The 13,301-nt window shown below is 44.6% G+C and overlaps 1 protein-coding gene across 1 annotated transcript in view; it reads right to left on the reverse strand.

Annotated features, from left to right (window-relative positions):
* LOC311582576 (interferon alpha/beta receptor 1-like) overlaps positions 1-13,301 on the reverse strand; it is a 37,218-nt gene that overhangs the window by 9,659 nt on the left and 14,258 nt on the right. Inside the window, exons 7-9 of the mRNA XM_084755766.1 lie at positions 11,767-11,954; positions 9,641-9,825; positions 8,782-8,941 (exon numbers count right to left, since the gene is read on the reverse strand). Coding sequence (XP_084611892.1) covers positions 8,782-8,941; positions 9,641-9,825; positions 11,767-11,954 — 533 coding nt within the window. The remainder of the gene's footprint in view (positions 1-8,781; positions 8,942-9,640; positions 9,826-11,766; positions 11,955-13,301) is intronic.

Raw genomic sequence — 13,301 nt, forward strand, 5'->3', positions numbered from 1 at the left:
TGGGCCCATCTCTGGATGACCAGCCTGGGTGGTTTGCCCAGGAGAAAGGATTCCCCTTAGAGGGACCTGAGTTGAAAGTCAATGGAGCCTTACATTTCCTGTGCTTTAGATGTAAGCTGCGCCCCTGGCAGAGGGTTTATCAAGGTCCCCAGACCATGCCTGGTAGCCAAGGGCAGTTTCTAGTCTCTGCCTGGCTCCCAGTGGTGAGCAGAATCATCTGTGATTCTCTTGGTAAATTGTACAGGGTGGTGTAGTAAATGCACATGTCTGCCATGCACAAGAGCCCTGGATTAGGTCTAAGGGCCACCTGGCACCCCTCAGGCCCGTTCCCACAGTGACTGAGGAACTGCAGCCTGAAGCCTGGCAGAATATGAGGGGGACTTCTGTAGCCATGGAGTCCCAGGAAGGATGGTTCTCACATTGAGGAAGGCAGGAATTGAGTGAATTCCTCCCAAATGCAGAGAAACAAAAAATGAAACTTAAGAGTAAATAACACCCTGACTTTCCAGGGGTTTGCTCCACCCCCACCTCCACCTCCTATGGCCTTCTAAATGCTAGGAGTGGACCCAGGAGCTCACCCAATCCAAGCACACCTCCGTCATTGATGATGTCACTTGCAAGCTTTGGTTTTCTTCACTTATTTCCTAGCTTCCCTTTCAAGGCTGTGCTGTGAAGTTGTTCAGGCCTGAGAACGTCGCTTAGCCTATTGGTAGCATTTGTCCAACATCTTGTCAAAAGATTTCTTGTTGTTTCTGTTTGACTGTCTACCTCATTCATTCCTGTGTCCCACTGGTTCTCAACCATCCCAATGCTGCGACCACTTCATACATTACCAAATTCATTCTATGGGGCCATAGTCTCATTGATACCTAAACCTCACAAAGACTCAACAAAGAAAGAGAATTTCAGACCAATTTCTCTTATGAACATCGATGCAAAAATACTAAATAAAATACTTGCAAAACGAATACAAGAACACATCAAAGATATCATTCATCATGACCAAGTAGGCTTCATTCCAGGCATGCAGGGATGGTTTAATATATGGAAATCCATCAATGTAATCCACCATATAAACAAACTGAAAATAAAAAACCACATGATCGTCTCTTTAGATGCAGAGAAAGCATTTGATAAAATCTTCAAGAAGAACAAGAACAAGAAGAAAAGGAACAAGAACAAGAAGGAAGTAATAAAGATCCTGATTTATTCAACTTATTATTTAGTAAGGGATTACTGTGTATAGGACAATATACCAGAAAGGATGTCTGGGTCTTTTTTGTAGAATAGCCTGTCAGCTCCTCAGGGAGAAAAGGCAGCTACACACTTCCTACACCGAAAGAGCAGAACTGCAGGATGAGAGGCATAGCCACATCTCATTAGTGGAGCAAGGACTCCATGCTGGTGGCAACTGTGTCAGCTTTGGTAACACACAGGCTTCCTGGCACACAGCAGGATCCCAAGTCCAGAAAGCTTTGTTTATGATGTAAAGCTGCTCCAGACCCACTGGAGAACTCTCTTCTGACCAAGTCATCAGAGAGATTCTTTGGGGAAAGCAGAGTTTGAGTTATGTCTTCATCCATCCTTTCCAGCCACTCTAACAAAATACCTTAGTGCTCACTTTAGCATATACAAGGAGAGGAGGAGAAAAAAAGAAAGAAGAGGAGGAAAGAAGAGAAGAAGGGAAGGCTCCCTTAGACTGGATAATTTACAATAACGTAAATCTCAGTGCCTGAGGCTGAAGTGTCTAACACAAAATAACCAGCAGACTCGGTGTTTTTCAGAGGCTCATTTCTGGGCTTCCAAGATGGTGACTTGTGTCCTCACAAAGCCAGAGAGGGCAGGGAATGCCCTTGTCCTTTTCATAAGGGCACTGATGCTTTATATACTCCAGGAGGGGAGACCTTTTGACTTAATCACATTCAGAAAAACACTCCTACCTCCTGACAGTACCATATCATGCACGAGGTCCCAACATAGGAATTTTCAGACACACTCACACTCAGATCATGGTGAGCTGGAGCACAGAGGAACAGCAGGGCCTGGGGCAGAGGGCTGAGGGCTGTGACCAGAGGTGGTGTGGTGGGTTTTGGAGTACAGGAATCCTGTAGGTGAGGCACGTGTCTCCACACTGAAGGACACATAGTCAGCCCTGGTGCAAGGCCTGAAATTACAGTCACCAGGCTATCCCTGAGAAAGCGTACTCTTCTGGTTATAGCATGTCAGCAGGATTGAGAACTGAAGAACTGAGTTGAAGTCACATAAAAACAAGCAAGCAAACAAACAAAATAAAACCCGCAGCCTACATGGTGGTAGAAAGACAAGAGGAAGAGACAGCTGTAGGGAAGAAGGAGAGAAACAGCAATGGCTTAGTGATTGACATGGGTGGGGCAGGAGGAGCAGGGGAAGGTGTGGGGACACAGGAGGGCAGCACTGGTCAGGAACACAAAAAGGTGGGTAGCTTACAGGAGCTTAGAGATGTTGAAGCTGAGGGGTTCCTGGGAGTGTTACCAGGGTAGAAAGTTCATCTTGGCTTAGAGAGGAAAATGAGGCTGAAGGGAGAAATCAGGAGCCATGTAGAACACCCTCCTGGAAACATCTACAGTGTTAGAAACTCTAAAACAAGTGACAGGAGCTACTCAGCCTGAGGTAAAGGAATGTGTTACCATTCTTGAGCCCAGGAAGCTCTTAGAATAAATGGTATTGACTCCCCTGTCTCCTTTCAATCAGTTTCTGTGTCATAGGAGCTAGACCAACAACCCCAGACTCACATCCTCCTGGCTTTGTCATACCAGGATACAAATACCAGTACTATTAAAGGATTCAGTTGTTTCTGCTTGAGGCTGGGACCACTTGTGAGCAATCTCTGTTGCCAGAGGAACATCCAAGTTTACGTCATGTGACCTGTCTTGGAGGCAGAGATTGGGTCTGAGACCAGAGGAAAAAGTTGGTAAAAACTACTGTGCAGACAACACGTTCCTTACTTTTCTGAGGCTTTGATAAATAACACGACAAAAAGCAAGTTAAAGAGGAAAAGATTTGTAGTTGCTTATAGTTCCAGAGAGGATTTGTGATTGCAGAGGTGTAGAGTCCGTTGTGGGGTGGGGAAGGCACAAAAGCAGGAATATGCAGTTGGACCAGCAGTTAGGAATCAGAGAGATGGCATTTTATCCACACAGGAAACAGACAGAGGGAACAGGAAGTAGGATGGAGCTACAAAGCCTGTCCTCATGATGTACTTCATCCAGCAAGGCTCCAGCTCTTAAGAGTTCTATAACACCCCCTCCCCCCAAACAGCACCATAACTGGAGACCAAATGTTCAAATACAGGAGCCTATGGGAGACAGTTGTCATTCAAACCATCACAAGAGGAAACAGGAGCTACTGCTGGGCCTAAGACAAAGAAGTGTGGCTAAAGGAGGAGGGTGACCTTGGAGGACTATCCAGAGATGTAGAGAAGGACGGGAGGTTAGAGGTTGCAGAAAGAGAAGACCATGGGACTTTATGTGGCAAAAATCCAGTTGTATGTGTGGCTCTAACAGGTACTGAAAACACAACTAGTAAGGAGAAAGCATTAAACTACAGAGGGAAATCAGACTTCACTGTAAAGGAGATACCTTGATCTCTCTTCTCTGCCTTGCTCTGGATGAGGACAGATGGACAGTGAGGCCTCTAGGGCTGAGAACAGAGAGGAAGCTCTGCCAGACCTGCAGACGCTGGAAGCCTGTTCTGAAGCCTGAAGACACATGGAGGTGAACAGCTTTCCTCATGGCCGAAAGCCGCGTCTGAGGGCTGTAGAGGAGGCGAGGAGGCTGAGGCCAGCTGCCCGTGGCCTTGACCAGTGTCACCATTGCTTTGTCCTGGGCCAGAAGGAAACTCACACAAACATACACCTTACAGTAACCTATGGGGAAACTCAGGTGTGTGGTAGCAATATGCGGAATTTAAATTGCCTAGATGTGCCATTTCCACCTTGTTGAGGAAGGAAGGCCATTTTTAAAGAATGTTTATTTTTACAGCTCTAGTTGGCACATCATAGGTGCTTCTTGCATTGAGAAGAATACAACAGAACCTAGAAGAAACCATGACAGTTTTTTGGTAACGTATCTATTAATGAAGCATCTGTGTACATCAGAACTAAGAGTGACAAAGGAGGAGGAGGTGTGTGTTGGTGCTTTTCTTTGGCCAAACTCTGTCCTCAGAGTACCCTCCCCTCGGCTCCAGATGTCTTGGACAGCATCACTCTGACTCACAGAGATGCTGAGATGTTCTCATTACTTGTTCTCTGGGGTTCTCAGGGTGTTATGGGACTCCATGGATTTCTGTGGAATGGATGAATGTACCGCTGGTTGTTTACCTCACGGACATCCAGGCCTCATGAGCTGCAGCCTGGGCATGGGCACGGCCACATGGAGGCCTGGGTGTTCAGGGTGTTCAGCCTCCACCCTCAGCCCTCCCTGGGTGGGGCTGGCTGTTCAGGTCAGGCTGATCTTCCTCTGGCAGCTGGCAGCCTCCTCATTTGTCTAACAGCTTCATCACGGTGAATTAATTGTGAGCACAAGAACTTAGTTCCGTGATGCCTCTTAGCCTAATTTCACATCAAGAATTCACTCACTCTTTTTTAACATTTCTTTGGACTCATATGTCCTGAATTTTGCTCCATTTTATTATGTATCTTTTTCATTTTTCTAAAAAGAAAAAAATTTAAATATTTGTCTTTGTATTACTCTAACGAGTACCTGAGATAATCAACTAGAGAAGAGGGGAGGTTCATTTATTTTGGTCCATGGTTTCTGAGGTATCAATCTATGGTTGTTTGGCCCTGTTGCTGTGGGACTGTGGAGAGACTGAACACGTGGCAGAGGGGACCTGTTGACTTCATGGCATTCAGTCCTTCTCTTTGTCAGTCCTACCTCCTCCTGGAGTATTTCTGATCTACTCTTCAATGTTGATTTCAGGACAATGTCAATCACTTGCATTTTTGGCTTTAGATTTGAGGCTGGTTTTATGGGTTCTTAGATGCCTCTGGGAAATCTACTCCTGGGATTTGGGAGAATCATCTCTTCCCCTTTTCCCCTGACACCATAGGTGGAATCACGTGTCTTTTGTTCTTCTTGAGATTGCTCTCTGCTTTCTCACCTCTTCCGTTATCTTATCGACCAATCCCCTGCTCCAAATCTGTTCTGCTTATGAACCTAGAGTGGTTTATTTTTGTCTCTTCTTTTCTCTTTCTTTCTCTTTTCTCCTCCCTGCCTCCCTCCTTCCCTCTCTTTCTTCCTTGACCAGACTCTCACAATGTCACATCCTAGGTCTGACTTTGTGGGAGCCCTCACTTTCCTTCCAACTGCCACGTAGGATGAAGCTCTCTCACAAAAGGATCGGCACCTCACAAAGTAACTGTGCTAACCCGTTGCTTGTGGAAGATCTCTGACGTGCTGGAGCGGCTCGTTTGTTAGGAAAGATGGTATATATGTCATAATTGGCACTCTAATGCAGCTGTCTTTGGCTCTCTTTGAAGGATGGTTTCAGTATCCAGGAAACATAGTGCCTTCCTTCTACAAAGTGATATGGAACTTGCAAGTAAACTATGTACTTATTCCTGCATACTTTAAAATAATCTCTAGTTCCTTACAATACCTAATATGATGCAAGTGCTATCTAAATAGGTGTTGTAGTACACTGACTAGGGAATTACAACAAGGAAAAAAATGTCTATATGAGTTCAACGTAGATGCAATTTGTTCATGAATGTTTATCATTTGAGGTTCTCACAGGTATAGAGGGTCAGCTCTGTGCTCTGCACACTGCCCATTTAATTTCCATTATTCCAGGCTGAGGAGACGGGGGTGGGGGGGGTGACTTTGTTGTCTTTCTAACACTGGAGGCAGCTGTGGATATTCACTTATCACTCACTGAATCCCAGGCCTTTCAGGTCATTTGAGCCTCAGCCATGGATGCCTGTGTGAACTCAAATCTAGACACAGGGCAAGTATCTCAAAGAACCCAGCAGATGACTCATGGCTGAAGATTTCAATTGACACAAGACTCAGCGGGAAAGATGTGGTCTTTGGGGCCAGACACCCCAAAATTCAAATGCTAGCTTTGCTTGTTTGAGATAGTTTTGGAAGAAATTACTTCTTTATATAAATCTTTGTTGTTGTTTTTGGTTTTTCGTTTGTTTTTCAGGTCAGATAGCGAGGGAAGGCTTCTCTGCATTGTGTTAAGCACAGTGGATGATGGGCACCTGGAACCTCATGGGAAAAACAGCCGCTACTACATATGCTGGCCTAGCGTGAGAATGTGAGACGTTAATAGACCCCACCTTAAATGTAGGAAAAACGGCTTTGGCTGCCAACTCATAGTTATGAGATAACTAATACAAAAACAAACAAACAAACAAAGAAGAACTGACAAAATACCCTCAGGAGGGGAGAATCACATCTGTGTGTAAATAACGTTTTACTGCTCATTCTGCTCAGGCCTGTGCAAGCAGCAATTTTAAGCATTTCATTCCTACATTCTGCCCACCCCGACCCCCATCCCCCCCAAAAAAAACCCAAAAAAATTACTGTTGCAAAGTATTTGTGTTTGCATCTTTCTTACCTAGTCCATTCTATAAAATTTTTACAATTCTACATCAGAACAGCTGTTACTATGCATAAGGTAAAGTATGGGTTCCAACATAGCTAGCTAAATAAGTCAGGTGAGCACTCAGAGCACACAGAGTGTTAGCTAGCTAACTCCAGCATCTCTTGACACACTAGACAGATGCTCAGTACTTGTCACAGAGTCACATCACTCTGCCCAGTAATAACCTAAATGATAGAGCACATGTCTCAGTAAAGTAATTCTGTCCCATATTACTTTCTTATGCATATTAACCAAATAAATAATACCTATTAACTGTTTTGTATACTTCCTTTCTAAGAGAAAATGCTTTTTAGTTAACCACCTGGGACAGGTGGAACCAGATAATAATATATACATTTTAATCATCTCAAGACTTTGACTCAATAGTTATGAGTATGCTGTGAGTTCAAATTTAAAGTTTAAAAATAATAGCTAACTCTTATTGTATAATTTGAATCAAATGGGAACATGTATGAAAACTAAAAGTCTCCTTCCTTTTCACTCTAAATCTCTTCTCCTCTCCACAGGCAGCCAGCCACTGTCCATCCTTCTAGATTATAATGAAAAAGGAAAGAAAACCCAAGATCTAGGGAACAAAGTAGGAAAAAAGAAGACTGTCTTCCCTCAGAGTATGGAGGGTTGGGCCTTTGGGCCGATGCCAAAGGCAAGGGCGGGGACCACTCAGGGCATGGAGGGCCACTCAAAGTTTCTACTTGAACCAGAGGTCTGGTTGACTCAGCCTGAGTGCCAGCTATGAGTCTGAGTGCTGCTCCTTCCCTCGGGGCGCCACTGCACACCAGGCTAGAAAGGATGAAGTGCAGCTCAGACAGCTTAGGGTCTGCAGGATCTGCTGGGAGTTCTGGGGTGGGGGTTGTTCACAAGCAATCCACTAGCCAGCCTCTAGGTTCCTAATAACCTCTGGCAGGTGTGCACCACATTAAAAAGACCAACCTGCCACCTCATCTCTGTCTTGCACTCTTTCTGCCTAGGTTTTCTCTCTCCATCCCTGTGTCTGGTGCACCCTTGCCTCCTCCATTTCTCCCTCTCCCACGGTCTCCTGCCTCAGTCTCTCTCTATGCTCATGGCCCACTCAGGCCTTATCTGCTCTCCTCTTTCCTTCCCCCAAATCAATTGCTCGATATTGTATTTGTCGTATGGCATCTCATTCTTAATAATAACAGGGCTGATGGGAGGGATGGGAAGAAAGCCTCCTCTGAGGATTTTAGTGGTCCAGCTCTCTTTGATGATACTCAGGCAACCAGCTCGTGTGCGATTGTTTGTGGTCAACAACAGCTATAGGAATCTTGAGGAGTGGGAAGAAGTTTCCATAGTGAGTACTGGTCAGGGCTCAGGTGCCTTGAGTGCTTTATTTGCACGGAGAGGAATTCCAGGTTCTATGTTACATAACTACCTCAAAACTGCAGGGGTGGCAGCCACTGAACTACTTGCAATGGGCAATGTAGGCAAACACAGGGAGGGGACCCTACAACTGCCAGCCTCAAGACTGAAATTCTTAGAGTTTGGACATGTCTCAACCTCACCCTAGCTACAAACCACTTTCCCCTGTCACAGTCCACGTGCCCCATAGAGGGCCACTGCTACTGTCCCCTGATGCTTTTCTCCTGAAAGCACTCAGAACCCCTTGTCTGAGTGGCCCAGAGGGATACTTATAGGCTTTTAGTCACAACACTGCACACCCAGAGAGTGTGTTCACGTACACACATAGCCCTGTGGTAAAAGTCCATCCTAAGTGCACTTAAATATCTGCCATGTCAACAACAACAACAAAATAGTCCGTGTCCACAAACTGGCTGTTCCATAAACCACTCCCCCTACCCTCTACCCTCACAGGTCATTGCGTCAGTAGGAAAAACAGACAGAGAAGCTGTGAGTTGACACTTAACTACTCACATCCTAACTGTAATGTACACAATGCCCATACAACTTGGCCCACTGCAAGTGCCCAGGGCAGCACTTGGTAACCAGGGAAACCATGTGGGATCAAGTCTACATTTCCCTAGGAGAACCCAGAAAAGAAACCTAAACAACCTAAGGTCATTTCTCCTTGAATGTTTGAACCAAAGATCTACATGTGGCTCTGAAGCTGGGCCAGCAAAACCTCCCAGGGCACTGCCAGCCATGGCCACTCACCTCCCAATATACTGGTCCATTGGTCTGTGCATTCCTGGGTGCTTTCTGGCCTCCTTTGGTCTTTTTTCCTGGACAGAATCTGAGCTTGTACAGTAAAGCAGTAGCCTGCTCCTTTGTCCACATCAATCAAGAATTCATTAGTCTTTGTTTCAGCTGTTTTCTGTGAAAAGATGAAAAGTCCTTATTCACACAGGCTCAGACTGAGTTCTTTCCCTTAAGTGGCTGAGGAAGGCGACACCGGGGCTCTAAGCAGAGTCTATGCAGACATCACTGAGGGAGGATTAGAAGTTACCTGGCTCACCAGTAACCCTGATAACTGCTAAAGATGTTGCGAAGGTGGAAACATAAAACAAATACATCCAACTCAGTTCAGCCCCTTTTTTTCTGTAGGAAAAGAAAGATGGAATCACCAAAGAAGGCACAATTAGGGGCTGGGGATGTAACTCAGTGGTAGAGAACCTGTCTAGGGTACAAGGTCCTGAGTTACAATGCCTAATGTCACAAAGCTGCATGAGCGCGTTCGGGTGTGCGCGCGCGGGCACACACAAACACACACACACACTCAAACATACATGCATGCAAATAAATGAAAATTAGTTAATGGGTTATTTTTCCCTTGGGATCCCCGATAAGAGGATGTGGGAGTGGACAGTCTGGTCCAGCTACTTGGTTGTGAAACTGAAATCTCTGAAAAGACCCTGCTCAGGGACACAAGGCAACTAGCTCAGAAGTGACAGGCAGAACGGGGATTGGTTGTCCATACCATCATGTCAACCCCCATTGAACTGGGAAGGAAGCAAGCTGTGGAGACTCTAGGATCTATAAAACAAGGCATAAAATGAATGAAAAATCATCTCACCCTTTCTGTATTTAAGTTGTTCCAATAAGTAAGTATATAACTCAAGTCCTTGCCAAAAACTCCCCGCAGGGTGAGGAATGTCCCATTCTTGTCCTTTCTGACTAATGTACTTGAGTCTTCCAACATCACGTTCAGTTTTGTACCATCTTGTGTAAACCGATGAATTACTGGCTGTCCAACTTGTGCTGAAATGGGGAAAAATTGCCCTTGAATGGAAATTAAAATCAATACAAAGAAAAGATCACTTAGTTATCACAACTGACGGCCTCTCCTTGGCTCCTATGGAACGTCTGTACAGAGTCAGCTGCCATAGCAGGAGTGGTGGCCGTCCTAGAGCTGAGTCCCAGGACAGCACAGCACAATGCCATCCTCTGGAGACATAAGGAGAATCTTCCTTACAGCCACTAGGAAATGTGAAAAGAGCTGATGGGATTCATTGTAATCACAGACCTTAATAGATCCATTAATAGTTTAGCATTTTAGCATGCACTCAATATGAACACTCTATGGTTATTTTACACTTTAAAAACTGGCATATATTTCACCTTGGCAGCATTATCCATATTTCAAGATTTTGGTGGCCATGTTTGGGTGATGGTGACCATGCTGGACAATGCAGTTTTTCAAGCTTCCATATTTTAGCTACAGTAAATTAGAGGCTGGGAAGCAAAGAAATTTTCCTGGTCCATCAGGGAATCTATTTTAAGCTATGGATTGCTGGTTCAGTTAGCTCAGCTCGTGTGCTCTGGTTATGTGATGGTCAAACAAACCCTCACTCTATGCAAGTCACAGGAGTGTGTGTGTGTGTGTGTGTGTGTGTGTGTGTGTGTGTGTGTGTGTGTGTGTGTTTTCTGTCTTGTATCACAAAGCATTGGGTCTGGATTGCTGGCAGCTTAAGGTCTATAAAAGGGTAATCATGGCTAAGGGAGAATGACAGACAGGAAGGTGACATGGAGAAACACAAGAGTAAGCACACAAAGGTATCCTGAGAGAGGGGCTTGTCAATGGGAACTCTGGGAAGACAGCCACATCCATCTGGGTAATTGGACAATCAGGGCAAATGTCACAAGGAAAACTCTGGTCAGTTGTCACTCATCCTTCTCACCATCCAGTCACTCAGCAATCTGAGAGTACAGAGAGGGGACACCAAAAATAGGACACTTCTGTTTTAACCAGCAGGACTTGCAGAAGGAGTATAGTGTCCCTAATGTGCTGTGTGTGCCTGTGAAATATCAGCTCCTTAAACACACACATACACACAAACACACAGAGACACACGTGCACGCACACACACATACACATGCGCACTCATGCACTCTGACTAAAAAGAAAAAGAAAAAGAAAAAATTCTCCTGCCTGGCAGGAATTCTACTTCTTTCCTTTATTGTAATATTTTATTTATTAGGATATTTATTATTATTCTATAATATTTTTATTCTGTAATTCATCATAAGATATCACTCCATTCCTTATTAGATGAATAAGATGGATACTTATTTATCTAACAAGGATATTGCATTTTCTTATAAGATGGCAGCCTTGCACACTGGGACAAAGAAAGCACGCCACAGGTTCAAACCATCATGAGGGAGAGCTGGCACCTGCTGGCTCATCTCAGGACCACATGAAGCTCAGCTGGTTGAGGAACCAATCAGCCTATTTACAGCACAAGTGGCTTCCCTGTGAATTGTGCTTGTTTGGGGGGAAATCCAAACCTAGGATCTCTGCTCTGATGAAGGATGTAAACCTCAGCATGTGACATGTATCCTGACACAGTATCCTGAGGAAAAGCCACATGCCCAGCCTTGCTGTGACCCTACGCTGGTTACTGGTAGGAACCGAGGGAGACTGGGGGAGAAACTAGGTAGATGACACAGTGATTAACACACAGGGTTACATTCTGTGAACATCCTGTCCATCTGAGAGAGGGAGACGATTATTTATAAGATACCGTGTGTGTGTGTGTGTGTGTGTGTGTGTGTGTGTGTGTGTGTGTGTGTGTGTGTGTTTGTGTGTGTGTGTGTACAGATACATCGGTAGTCTATTGTCCATTTCTGGCTCACAAAGCTCAAGAATGTGCAGAAACCCAGGCCAGGAGTGAAGACATCACACACCAAGCTACTTACTCTCTTGGTAAGGTGTAAATGTTGTGGCATTTGAAAAGAGCACTTCCTTCCATTTAGTCTTACTCTGGGGGACAGATAGGACCCTTGCCTCATAGGTCTGGTACACATCATGAATGATCTCCTCTGTGACATCACACTCAGTGTCTGTGGTTAAGTTGCATTTGTCTTTCCAGTCCTGAGATCCAGATCTAATAAAAGGAAGGAGAAAAGCAATGGGAGGTTATGGGTTCTGTGTCCATCAGGACGGACGGCCTTCTACCCGAGTGCCCTGAGCTACCAACTGCAGCACAGGGAACCTGAAGAGCACTTCCCACCCTGAGCCCTGAAGTGGGAATGCAAGGTCACCAGCCGCCAGGGTGGCTGAGTCAGATTTTTCTTTATTGTATGTGAGCATGGAAGAACAGAGACACCAACCGACTTTCAAAGTCACACAGCAACTAGGGGCAGAGCTGGTCCTGTTTGCCACATTGCCTACATTGCCACATGCTAGCTGTAGCTACAAGATTAAGAACACAGCTCACCAAAGATGAGAGAAACACAACACAGGTAGTGACTGTTAACAAAGTCTGTGCCTTCAAGGGTAAAGGACAGGTTATGTATATATATATATATATATATATATATATATATATATATACATACATATATATGTATATATATATATATCACCATCAAAGAGAAAATAATTTGATTTTTCTGCTGAACACTAAATTATTCAAAAGGACTAAAATGACGATTAGCCAAGTACGCTATCTATATCTAGTCCCCTGAACTCCCATCAAATGGACGGCAGGAGTCACTGCTCTGGGGTCCATATCATCCTGCCAGACAGACCCCAGCACTCAAGCCATGTCCCACATCTCCATATCACCTTGCTTAGCTCTCACCTCTCCCTTGGTGCCTCCCCCAACCTTACTGCCATGAAAGCTCTGACCCTGCAGGCTCTACTTGGACCCAGAGTTCTGGTCCAAAGGCATCACTCTGCCAAGCAGCAAGAGTTCAGCCTTTGCCAAGCATGAGACTGGTACCCCTTAAGGGTAAATACATACTTCCCATGACCAAACTAAATGAAAAGAACCAGCACCTCCTTGGGGAGATTTTTAACTGGAGGAAACATGTGCTAGTGAGCCAGGAGTTCACTAACCATACATATACTGTGATCATGATAGAATATAATTATTTAGGGAATTATTATTGATAGAGTTTATTAATCAATACATATATAATATGATCTAACAATGAGCTAGGGAGTCACACATAGATTCAATTATCTACAGAGAAGAGGCACATATGTGGATTCTCCAAAACCTTAAAGAACCAGATGAAAGAACGTGGGTACATGTATTCTTTGTCCTCAAACATACAAACTAACTACAAAATTGGCGTAGTTTAGCTTCTTTTACTTTGGATCTTTCTTCTATAATAAATATAAAGAGGTTACTTGCATCCAGAATGACCAAAATGCTCCTTGATTACATCTTTTCCTACATCAAAAGCCAATGGTAGCTTAATTGTTTCTTCCCACGGATATGGTA

The sequence above is a fragment of the Acomys minous genome, assembly GCF_964271855.1.
Source record: "Acomys minous genome assembly, chromosome: 14".
NCBI classification, from domain to species: domain Eukaryota; kingdom Metazoa; phylum Chordata; class Mammalia; order Rodentia; family Muridae; genus Acomys; species Acomys minous.